Below are 11,940 nucleotides of genomic sequence, written 5' to 3'. Positions count from 1 at the left end.
TTTTTTTTTTTTTTTTTTTTTTTTTTTTTTTTTTTTTTTTTTTTTTTTTTTTTTTTTTTTTTTTGGTACTATTTGGATTTTGAAAATGATGAGAGAGTTCATTGAAAAGGTAAAAAGTCAAATTTTGAAGTTGTAGGACTATGTGCTGTAGGTACCCTTCTCCAACAAAAAGTTTGCAGGCCGCCCCCTCTCAGGAGGGGTAGAATTGTCTTTGGAAATTTGTGACTCCAATAAAAAAAAAGTTTTTTTTCTTTTTTTTTTTTTAAACTTTTGAAAATGCTTTTTAAAAAACTCGTCTCCTACATTTCTTTTTACTATTGGTGCTTAGTAACAAAACACTTTTGATTTAGAAAAATAAATAAATTTCAAAAGTTGGACTGGACCTTTAGCTGGTCTAATTATCCTGATTGAAACGATATCCTCAGGTTAATTGGGCCTAGCCCAACATCTGACCCATTATTAGCCCAAAATGGTCAAAAGCTTATTGGGCACTCCCAAAGACCTTCCTTCATTTTAGAAAATGAACATCCCATTATTATAAAATATTATTTTTCTCTGTTTTTTTGGATAAGATTATGTCCATTACTAAATTAATGATTATTTTATTTTATTAGACGCCTAAGAAAATGTCCATTACTAAAACTAAGCAATCACAATAAATTTGCAATTCCAAATAGCACTAACAAAGTAAAATAGAGAGAAAAAAAAGAAAAAAAAACGAATCCATAATTTTCAACAAACATCGTTATTGTTCTTTTCTTAATTCCTAATTAGTGCTCTTTCTTTTCTTTCTAATTTTTACCATAAACAAATAGCCCCTTAACAAAATTTATCAGTCTTAATTAGTTCTTTTTCTCAAAAAAAAGAAAAAAAAATGAAATTGAGTTTTTTTTTTTGTAACGTGTCTTTATTTGTACTAGAAGTAACACCATTTCTGATCAATTAAATTAAATAAATAAATAAATAAAAATTGTTTAGTAAGTAGTTGATAGTACTTGAGTGGATGTCCTCAAAAGAAAATATCTGTGATTTTAAAATAAAATTAAAAGAAAGATTCACTCATTAAAAATTCAACCAAATATACCAAACCCATTCCATATCTTTGTTAGTTATAATAATCTCTTCGAATTTCTAAATTTTTTAGTTTAGTGATAATTTAGAAATTATATATATATGGGTTTGATTTGATTTGGTCGCCCATTTCAATCTTTAAAGAATCCTCCTTATTTAAGATGCTTTTACCACCAAGCCTTCATCGCAAATTCATAATATTCTTCCTCTAAAGTGTGATGTACTACCAATACCATTAATCAACACAACCCACTAGTATTAGAGTAAAAATTCTCAGGAAGTTTAGATACAAATTAAGACTTGAAACATGTTAACTCACTCAAAAATATCAAATTGCTGTCCATAATCCCTATTTTTATTCAATATTCTAATAAATTTTGGATATATATATATTTGGTTGGTAATTTAAGCTATTTTGTGGTGTGGGGGGAAAGAAGATAAATTAATTGTGGAAGCAATTGAATCCTTACGTAGAGGGGAAGGAGAGTTGACGAATACAGTAAGACCATAATATGGATGTTAAATATTACCTGTCGACTTGTCGTTTCCCTCTCTCTGCCCTTCACAGAACGACAGCTCATCCTCATGTCGCCTCTTCCAATTCTGTGGGCCCCTCCCACTTATCTACGTGTCCTCCTTCCTTCCACATGCGCACTTCCCATACACGTGTCTTCTCTTTTGTTGCTTCTACGATACGCCGTCGTATTGCTCGCTCAAGATCCCCCATTCAATAAGTAATTGAAGGAATACTTTCTCCTCCACGCACCCACGCGCCTTATAATATTCTGCTTTTCTTTTTTCTTTCTTTCTTTCCTTTTTTTTTTTTTTTTGGGCTGTCTGGAAACTTCATTTTTTTTTAAAGAAAATAATAAAACAAAATTAATTTTTCTAATTTTCATAATAAATAGTGATTTTACTAAAATGTTGGAATAATTCTATTAATTCTAGTCTGACCAGGTAACTTGGTTTTGTGAAATAAATAAAGCTTTTATTATTCCCTCCAAAATCACAAACCAGTTGACTCTCTAATAAAACACCAACATCAACCTTTTCACATTTCATTTAATTACAAAATAATAATAATAATAATAATAATAATAATATATTGTATTTAGCTGAGATATGGTTAACATTATAATAATAATAAAAAAAAATTGATTAGAATGGAAGAAAATATTAGGATATAAACAAAATTATTGGTTGATTTATTTATTGTGTAAAACTTAATAATATTATTATTTTATTATTTAGAAAGAATAGTAATTAAATAGGAAATGAAAGAAGTGGATGCTTTTGGGGGAACCCACAGGGCCACACCCGCTTCCACTTTCTACGGCTTTGAATTGACTCCCAATTTCCTATATAACCGAACCCTAATTCCCTCTCTTTCTCTCTGTAATGCAACGTAATGTAATTAACGCACAACTCAGGCATGGCCATTCCCGATGTCTCTCCGAATTCCGCCGCCTCCTCCTCCTCCTCCTCTGTTTCTCTCCTAATTCCCCATGCCTCTCCCTCTGATCCCTGGCCTTTCCCCCTCTGAATTTCCCTCTCTACCAATCCCTTTTCCCTTTCTCCCTTCCCATACCAACTAATACACCTAATTATCGCCCTGGGGATGGGCGGTGGAGAGAGACGACGCCAGCACTCCGGCGCCGGCGTCCCCAAAGGCTGCTTGGCGGTCCGAGTGGGGCAGAAGGAGGAAGAGCAGCAGAGATTTGTGGTGCCGGTTATGTACTTCAATCACCCGCGCTTCATGCAACTTCTCAAGGAGGCGGAGGAGGAGTACGGATTCGATCAGAAAGGGACCATCGCCATTCCTTGCCACGTCGAGGAGTTCCGCCACGTCCAGGGCATGATTGACCGTGAAAATTCATTCCACCGCCGTCACCACCACCACCACGTCGGTTGCTTTCGGGTTTCATTCTGAACATCGAATAAAATTCAGACTGTAAATTTTTGGTTGTTTTAAGATCCTTTTCGGAATCGCAGTGTATAATCATCGCAACCCAATCTATATATTAATATCAAATTTCAACTTTCCTTCCTTTCTTCAAATTAATTCATTCTTTAAATCCCATTTTAATTTCAAGTAATAATTTCAAATTTTGTTTTGGAAGAAAAAAAATGTAATCGTTTAATTCTTTGAATAAAACTTGGAAAAGTTGCACACACTNCTTTAGGTTAGTTTCAAATGCCAAGGATTTATAGTAAGGTTACCATTCCATAAGGTCAAAATTAGACTTGAATAAAATGTGTGTATTTATATCTATATTACTGGGGATGCTTTGTGTCTAAAATAACATTTTCCTTGAAATATCAAATTCAAGATATATTTTATTTTTATGTTTTTTCTTTTTGTTAATAAAAAAAAAAAAAAAAAAAAGTTGATTCGGTTGTTCCTTATTAAAACAATTTCAGCATTATTAAATTGCAAATTGCTTTTTGTCATTTCAATTTTCATTCAAAAGGTTCTAAACGAATCATAGCACTTTTATTTAACTTTTATTTTTTAAAAAAATAATGGGAAATTTTTTTTATAGTCGAAGATTGATTTTTTTACGAAAAATTGTGTTATGAATTGTAAAGCAATGTTGGTAATAGCAACAGATGTAGAGAAAAATAAAATATGATGAAAATTTGAGTGGGCCAATGGAAGGCTACAGCCTGTGTGTTTTGTGGAGGGCTTTAACATAAGTTTTGGGGCATTAGATGTGAAGCCCAGCCCACAACCAAGTCCTAACAACCACAATAATTACAATTAATATAAAGTTTGGATTTTAAAGTTTGGATGTTTCTGTCCTTGTATGTGTGAAAGGAGTTCTCTTGTTTTCCATTTGAAATGACATTGTAGCTCTGCTTGGAATGGATTATAAAAGAACAAAATGATGGTTTAGTTGGGTAGAAGCAAGGGGAACAAAATCATTGTTTGGTTTTACCTAATTAAAGGAGTTTGATTTATTATTTAAATTTAGAAGCTTAGGTTTAAGGTATGAATTGGGTGGATGCTACAAGGGACAAACTCTCCCAAAAGCGTTACATTTTTTCAGTGCAATATCATTATCAAACTATCATCCATTATTTTCTCCAACCTAACAAATTCCTTCTTTCTTTCTTCTTTTTATAATCAAAATTATACAACGCTTTTGCAAATTTGGAGAGGGACCGCATCATGCGGTGGCGGAGGACTGACGGGTAACTGTATTCCCTCACATTTCCGGCCCGCTTCACGTGTCTATATCATTTTATATTTAATGTCATGTGTCTACTAATTGCTACTCTACCCCACTTCCCATTTTTTTTTTTTTTTTTTTTTTTTTTTTTTAAAAAAAGGTTAATGTTATTTGTTACTATATGTAGAATGACTATAAAGCTTAGGTTAATTAATTAATGAGTAATGGAGTAATGGTAGTTGTGGGGTTAAAGTTAGGGTTTTGGAGTTGGGAACAATGGAAGGGTCCAAAAGGACCACAACCCCATGTGCCCATGTCACTCTCATTAACCATACATAATTACACACATTATTTCATAATAAATCCAAATCCCCTTTTTACCACACAAAATCCCCCCCTCCCCCTTTCATATCCACTATGCATTTTCCCCCCTCAATATAATATCTTATTCTAAACTTCCATCTTCAAATTCACCTACAATTTTATTAAACAAATGTGAACTAGTTAAGGGCATAGTAATTCTGAAGTGGTAAGCTGACAGGCATTGATGACACAGTCAACAGGTTTGCACTTGGGGGAGTGTACAGCGGCATAAATCAAAGACACATGAGAAGTGGCACATGAGAAGTGGCAATGATTCGAAGCAAAAAGGGTCCCGTTTCCAAATGTCTATCTATTTATCTATCTATCTTTCTTCCCCTCCATTTCCATGTCCATTTCCACTCTGTCATGTATACCAAAAACAGGGATAAAGCTTCCAAAACCTAATCACACCAACAAAATTTAACAAATTCCACACTCATTTGCAAACCACTTGTCTTTATTCATTCCCCTTTCCTCTCTTCTCTCTCCCTCCCCCCATTAAGTCTTTTTTGTTCTTTCATTCATTCATCTATCCATCATCATCCTCTTCCTCTCCGCCTCCCCCTCCCCCTCCCCCTCCCCCTCAACCAAATCAAACCCTCTTCTCTCAACAAACCAAACACAACCCACAATTTGTTTTCAAGCGACTATCACAAATGACTCGCTTATTTCGATCCAAATCGTGCGGACACGTCAGAGTTCCGGAATTCAAGCCGCCTCCTCCGCCGCCGAGCTCTTATTATGATAGTGACGATGAGGAGGAGGAGGAAGAAGAAGACGAGGAGGAGGAAGAAGAGGACGATTACTATGGAGATGGGGTAAATGAAAATGGGTATGCCTTGGTTTTGACGAATTCGGTCTCTGATAGTGATGAGGACAAGCAGGAGGGAGCTACGCCGCATAGTAATAATGGGAGTCAGTTTCCGATACTTGACATTTTGGTGACGGCACTGAGGAAATCCTTGGTTTGCAGTGTGGAAACGGACGAAGTTTGTTCCATGGATATTAGCTCGCCTGTGAATGTGAGGCATGTTTCTCATGTTACGTTTGATAGGTTCAATGGGTTTCTGGGTTTGCCTTCAGAATTCGAGCCTGAGGTGCCAACCAGAGTGCCTAGCGCCAGGTGAGCTCTTTTGTGAAATTCGTTTCTTCTCTGCAAAGAATTCGGGTTACTGTTTTTGGAAATGGGATTGTCGTTAAATTGGAAATAAGTTACTCTTTTAGGGGTTTGAAGGAGTTCTGAAAACTTTGGTCAAATTGAAGGCAAAAACGGGGAAATCCAAGAGGGGAACTCATAGTTTACTGGCTTCCATTGATTTTCGTGGATTGCCCATTCTTTTTCTTTGTATTGAAATCATTTGGAAGCTTTGAATTTTAGGTTTCATGTTTTGCATTTCACTTTTACCATATGTCATATCTCTGTCTCTCGAGGTTTCTTGAAATACGTGCGATCTCAAAGGTAGATGTGAAGCTGCAACTTTTGAGGGACCACGACAGGTGATGTTTGGAAGGCATTCCAAAGTTCCAAAGAGGGCCGGTTGCTTTAGAGTGCCTTTCCTCAAACATAGAATCTGCTTTGCACATCCTTTTAGTTGAATAAGCTCCAGCACTACAACCAGGACACGGAATGTCCATGTGTTGTGTTTCTCTCTCACAATGTTTATCATGTATGACATCCAAAGAATCCTCGGCTTTCTGAGCTTGGTTTTACTGAGGAGGGGAATAATATTAAACTTTCTTTGGATTATGAGACCTTATATGCAAAATTTTGAACACTTGTAGTGAGATATGGGGAAAGTGGATTGGCTGTTAATGTTGGTTCACTGATAAGGAGTTTTGAGCAAGAGTAAGAGCAATTCATGAAGGATGGATGCTTCTAATTCAAACAGGACACCTATTTCAACTTAAACATTGTTAAGTCAATTTGAAATCTGTTCACACTTCCCTCTATGTTAAGTAATTACTCATAATTCTCAATTGCATGCTTGTGATCCAGTGCTAGCGTGTTCGGAGTTTCTGCAAACTCAATGCAGTGTTCTTTTGATGATAGAGGAAATAGTGTGCCAACAATCCTTCTTATGATGCAAAAACGGCTGTATTCAGAGGGAGGTCTAAAGGTGTGTATCAATCACCCTTGGTACAATAATCTAGCTTGCTGACTTCACTATTCCAAAACTTATAACCATTTTTTTGTCACTTTTGAAGGCAGAAGGAATATTTCGAATAAATGCTGAGAATAGTCAGGAAGAGTTTGTTCGAACTCAACTAAACAGTGGCATAGTGCCACGAGGCATCGATGTTCACTGTTTAGCAGGCTTGATCAAGGTATTTTCATAGTTAAGCTTTTAACTGATATCATCAACCTTCCTTTGTTTAAGGTTTACTCCCAAATTTGGATCTGCGAAGCAAATTGATATTCATGGCTTCTTGTTTTCACCATTTTTTTGTATGATCTTATTAGGGTAGTTTTTGTGTCATCTACAGGCATGGCTTAGAGAGCTCCCTACAGGGGTGCTTGATACACTAACCCCAGAGCAAGTGATGCATTGCAACACAGAGGAAGACTGCACTCAACTTGTTAAGCTACTCCCTCCCATGGAAGCTGCTATCCTTGACTGGGCTATCAATTTGATGGCAGATGTTGTGCAACAGGAGACACACAACAAGATGAATGCACGCAACATTGCTATGGTTTTTGCACCAAACATGACTCAGGTGTGTGTGTGTGTGTGTGGCGGGGTAGATGATAATCTCTTTCTAGTAGGCTAGCAATATCACAAATATAGCTCTACTCTTGTGAACTAAAAAGCAATTCTATGAATTTGGTGCAGATGGCTGATCCTTTGACTGCACTAATTCATGCTGTACAAGTAATGAATTTGTTGAAGACCCTTATTCTTAAGATACTCCAAGAAAGGGAAGAATCAGAAGGCAAGCAGCCATCTTCTTGCTTGGATACTCCTAACCCCGAGATCAATAGGACATCTTCAAACTCAACCAGTGGCAAATCCACCGAGCAACCGCCAAATTCGGTTGCAAACGCTGCAAGTTTCGATAGAGTTGACTACAGTTCTGGAGGGAAATTTGAAAGCTTTGAAGAGAAAGACGAAGAAGAAGAAGAAGAAGAAGAACAATACCATTCGGCCTCTGGAAGAAGTACTCCGATTCGATACGGAGTCGGGGGATTACAAAGCGGGTGCAGAGAAGGAGGATATGAAACAAGTGAGTGGCTAAGTCTGAGAAAAGGGGTGAGGAAGCTATGCCGGCACCCTGTGTTTCAGCTGAGCAAGTCGAGCAAGAAGAGTAGAAGTTTTGGAGTTGTAAGTTGTAAGTATTAGGAAATGAGGAAGAAAGGGAGTGGATTGCTTGTGCTTTGTAGTGGGGTTTGTTTGTAGTGGGGTTTGTTTGCAGTGGGGTTTGTGTAAACAAACAGAGTTGTAATAATACAGATGCGAGTGTTTGATTATAATATAACCCTTCCCAACTTCATTCATTTCAAATCTTCCTCTCTTCTCCTCTCGTTCTACCATCTTTCTGCTTCATTCCAAAACCATTCCTTTCTTTTAATAACTATCACCTATAATTAAATCAATTAGGGTTGTCGAAAATTTGCAAATTTAGACCTAATTTCAAGCCGTACAAACTGAGAACAAGTCGAATTGAGTCTCAAATGCTACGCAAATTTAGCTAATTTCCCCACTTGAACACGCTTCGATCTCTTCCCGCTGTTGGGGACTTCTTTAATTTCTCCAGAGGAAGTTCTACGCTATTGCTAATCAAGGGACGGAGTTAAATCTGGCGTCCGATATCTGGAAGCGACTTTTCGCGCCAAGAAGCAGAAGATCTGCTCCAATTGTTCCGATTCTTCGCCTTGGTCGGCAATTCAATCAAAGAATGGAAGTTATCAACCCTTTCAAGCTCTGTTCGGGCCTCAAGTTCCTTGGCTACTTCATGATTGTCTTGGTTTTCGCCATTGTTGCAGTGTCCTACGATGCGGTCGTAGTGCTCACCTGGGGTCCCAAATTACTCGTCGGCGGCTTCGACTCCTTCCTCGCCTTCTCTATCATCATTTTGTTTCATGTTCTGGTACTGATTCTATACACTTCGAATTTTTGGGTTATTCTACTAGAATTTCAGTTTTCATTTGGAGTATTTAACTTCAAACGAGTCTAAGTGCCTTAGAAGTGAACTGTTCGCGTTTGTTGAACTTAGCTGTTCATCCATTAAATAGTAGAGTCCAAGCTGGTTGCATTTCGTAGTATGTTTTCATCTTAGGATTTTCCGCTGTAGAAGCCTCTACAAATGGGATCATACATTTTTCAGTTAGATGCACAATGATGCTTATTCTGATGGGCGGAACTTTGACATTGAGACAAACTGTGTGAACTCTGCAGCTTTTACTCTTGTCGTGGAGCTACTTTATGGTACTCCTTGAAGATCCTGGTTCCGTACCGGAAAATTGGACTTTGGCAAGTGAAGCAGAGAATATGGAGGCTGGTAGTTCGTCATTGCCGGAACAGGCACCAATGGATTTAGATGGTGCCGGGAGAAGACCCACGACCTATTGTCGTCGATGCCAAAATGGAAAACCACCACGCTGTCATCATTGCTCCGTTTGTATGCTACTCAACTCCAACACTATTCCTGCATCTCTTTATTTGTTCACACCACCCCATGGATTCTATTTATTTCTCTCGATTTATTTATGAATGTTACTTCACTCTTAATATTTACTTATTATTGAAGGCACTTAAATGTTGCTATAATGATCTGTAGGTCAAAGATGTGTTCTTAAGATGGATCATCATTGTATTTGGGTGGTTAATTGTGTTGGAGCACGAAACTACAAATTCTTTCTTCTTTTCTTGGTAAAATCTCAACCCACCTCCTGGCTGCTAGCTACAGACGTTTTTTTTGTCTTAGTATTTTTTCTTACCCTTTTTTGTAGCGCATGGAAAATCCATGGAAATATGGAAGTAGAGTTATTGGTCTCCGTTACATTTTACTGAACTCAGCATGATAAGGTTGTTGTTTTTGGAATGTGCACAGAATATGGAGTAGTTGCATTGGTAAAGATGAAAGATTGTTTATTGGTGTCACATGTAACTCCTTAGAGATGGTTAATTTGGTTATTTATTCTTTTGTAAGCTCGCCAGAAGAAGATCGATATAATCTTTAAATGAAACAAGCATATGAAATTGCTTCGTCTTCTATTTTGTGATTTCCTTTCTTGAAGTTTATAATAACTGAAGTTCAAAATCGTTTTGTCCTATCATGTTTAGCAAAATAGATTTCTCTCATATTTATAATCAATGTATAATACAAGACTTGGCTCGGATTATAAAGCTTGTAGAAAATTATATTGTATATATGTATGTATGTGTGTTATATATATATATATATAGCTGAGTGAAATCTCTTTGTTAACCTACTTGCCCCCTGCTTCCCCCCAAGCTTTACACATTCTTGGAGACAACAATGGATACACTTGTTTTGCTGCCTAGTTTTATCAAATTTTTTGATGAAGCTAAGAGCCACACCGGTTCTTCTCCTGCCAATCTTGTAATCCTTTTTTTAGCTTTTGGTAAGAAACTCAGCTGGTTTACAGTTTATGTTTCTATAATATTAAACTTAACCCTTCCATTTTCCAACATTTTTTATGTGTCTTTACCTTGATGCAGTTCTTAATTTAGCCTTCGCACTCAGTCTTCTTTGTTTCGTAGTTATGCATGCATCTCTCCTGATGAGCAACACAACATCAGTTGAGGTAATGAGGTTTAAGTCTTCACTTGTTTTTTATTTGTCTTTAATTGTTCTGCTTCATATTGGATTATCAATTTTTCCTCCAGGCCCCATCTGGTGATTGCTGTTTTAACCTCATTTATTCCTCTATCATTCTCTATTTTGTTACTCTTTTCCCACAAGTGCAAGATGTCTGTTACTTGGTGGAATTAGAATAGCTGGATTATTGGTCACAAATAAGATAAAGAACATTCTTATTACATTCTTTCAAGCGTGCATCATTGTAACCTCAAATTTAAGTAAACCACAAATAAGATAAAGAACATTCTTATACTAATTTCAGTCAGTGGTTATGGAGACCTGCATGTCTTATTTAGCTCTGCAGATGCCAGTCTTCCCTTTTTACTTGCAAAGGTGCTCATTCACTATTACATTTTCAGGTTCACGAGAAGAGAAGAGCAAGTCAATGGAAGTATGACCTAGGAAAGAAGAAAAATTTTGAGCAGGTAATACACATTTGCATATGCCATCTTGAATTGTTCCCTCACTAATATATAATAATTTTCACATCTGTAGGATTAAGAATCATCTTATATGTTTGTTGTGAAAATATTTCTACTTCTATTTGTTTGCTACGATTTTATATTATTTGGGGAAAAAGCATAGTTTTACGTCCCTTGCTGAATCAGGAGGCAGCAGTTTGTGATGGAAACAGAAACGGACATATTACTGGTTTCCTCTGTGAAGAGGGGGAAAGAAAAAACAAGACACCACAATGTTATTCTGGGATTTTATTTGAACTCGATGCCTCTGAATACATTTGTTGCATCCTCTCGTGGAAATTTGTCCCTGTATCTGCTACAATGACAGAATCTAGTCTCATATTTAGATCTTATATTGATGTTGTGTCTCGTGTTCTTTTCTCCATTAAGGTATTCGGGACAAAGGCAGCACTGTGGCTTTTCCCATTGTTTTCGAAGGAGGATTTGGAGAAAATTCCTGCACTTCGAGGCTTGGAATTTCCAATTCGTTCTGATATGGAGGCTTGACACCTTTTCCTTTTACTCCACTCAGTGTAATGTATAGTCTTAATTTCCTTTAAACAATCACGCATGAAACCTTGTTCTATGTATGGCTTTCTTTGGGTGTGTCTATTTGTAAATTTGACATTCTTTCAGAGAAGATGTAGTAAACGGCTAAAGGTTCTCAGAGGTAATGCTATGTTTTTTTTGGTCGCTTTGCACTGAGCTGAATAGTCATTTCGTAATCTTTCTGGGGAAATCAAGTTTTTTCTGCATATATGAGCCTCTCATAATCTTTCTGGGGAAATCAAGTTTTTTCTCGTAATTGCATGTACTGATATTCATGTTTCTAATTCATCAGCCAAAAATAATTGTAACTTCTGATTGCAAAATTTTCTTGCTTTAAAATTCCTATTTGCATATAAAAAGGAAAAAAGAAAAAACTTCTCATTATATATTAGCAACATGTAAATCTTGGTCAAATGATGACAACTAGGGCAGGCGGGTCCCTTTGAAACCAACTAGAACAGGCCTTAGAGGAGACAAGCCTCCCTAGAAATTGGTGGAGG

General features: G+C 36.7%; 3 protein-coding genes across 5 annotated transcripts; all 3 read left to right on the top strand.

Moving 5' to 3' along the window:
* The first annotated feature begins 2,422 nt into the window (after positions 1-2,422).
* Positions 2,423-3,129, top strand: LOC111431915 (auxin-responsive protein SAUR32-like). Its single transcript, XM_023068637.1, has one exon. It carries the CDS (start codon positions 2,690-2,692, stop codon positions 2,999-3,001), a length of 312 nt encoding a protein of 103 aa, XP_022924405.1. The 5' UTR covers positions 2,423-2,689; the 3' UTR covers positions 3,002-3,129.
* Positions 3,130-5,016: 1,887 nt separating this feature from the next.
* LOC111431900 (rho GTPase-activating protein 5-like) lies at positions 5,017-8,100 on the top strand. Of its 2 annotated transcripts, none has more exons than XM_023068622.1 (6): positions 5,017-5,730; positions 6,604-6,724; positions 6,813-6,932; positions 7,092-7,322; positions 7,439-7,975; positions 8,007-8,100. In XM_023068622.1, the coding sequence occupies exons 1-5, from the start codon at positions 5,264-5,266 to the stop codon at positions 7,943-7,945; spliced, it is 1,446 nt and encodes a 481-aa protein (XP_022924390.1). In that variant the 5' UTR covers positions 5,017-5,263; the 3' UTR covers positions 7,946-7,975; positions 8,007-8,100. The 2 variants fall into 2 exon arrangements, with proteins under 2 accessions (XP_022924390.1, XP_022924391.1); XM_023068623.1 differs by having other exon boundaries at positions 7,439-7,979; positions 8,013-8,100.
* A 46-nt stretch (positions 8,101-8,146) lies between these two features.
* LOC111431907 (probable protein S-acyltransferase 12) lies at positions 8,147-11,799 on the top strand. 2 transcript variants are annotated; one of them, XR_002708588.1, is made up of 8 exons: positions 8,147-8,693; positions 9,002-9,224; positions 9,384-9,475; positions 10,062-10,191; positions 10,289-10,374; positions 10,790-10,855; positions 11,282-11,537; positions 11,636-11,799. XR_002708588.1 is itself a non-coding variant. In XM_023068630.1 (7 exons), the coding sequence occupies exons 1-7, from the start codon at positions 8,502-8,504 to the stop codon at positions 11,396-11,398; spliced, it is 906 nt and encodes a 301-aa protein (XP_022924398.1). In that variant the 5' UTR covers positions 8,147-8,501; the 3' UTR covers positions 11,399-11,588. The 2 variants fall into 2 exon arrangements, 1 of the variants encoding a protein (XP_022924398.1); XM_023068630.1 differs by lacking the exon at positions 11,636-11,799 and having other exon boundaries at positions 11,282-11,588.
* Positions 11,800-11,940: the final 141 nt, after the last annotated feature.

Source organism: Cucurbita moschata, unplaced genomic scaffold (assembly GCF_002738365.1).
Source record: "Cucurbita moschata cultivar Rifu unplaced genomic scaffold, Cmos_1.0 Cmo_Scf00037, whole genome shotgun sequence".
NCBI lineage: Eukaryota > Viridiplantae > Streptophyta > Magnoliopsida > Cucurbitales > Cucurbitaceae > Cucurbita > Cucurbita moschata.
The sequence above is the reverse complement of the archived record's forward strand: the minus strand, read 5'-3'. Positions and strand labels throughout refer to the sequence as shown.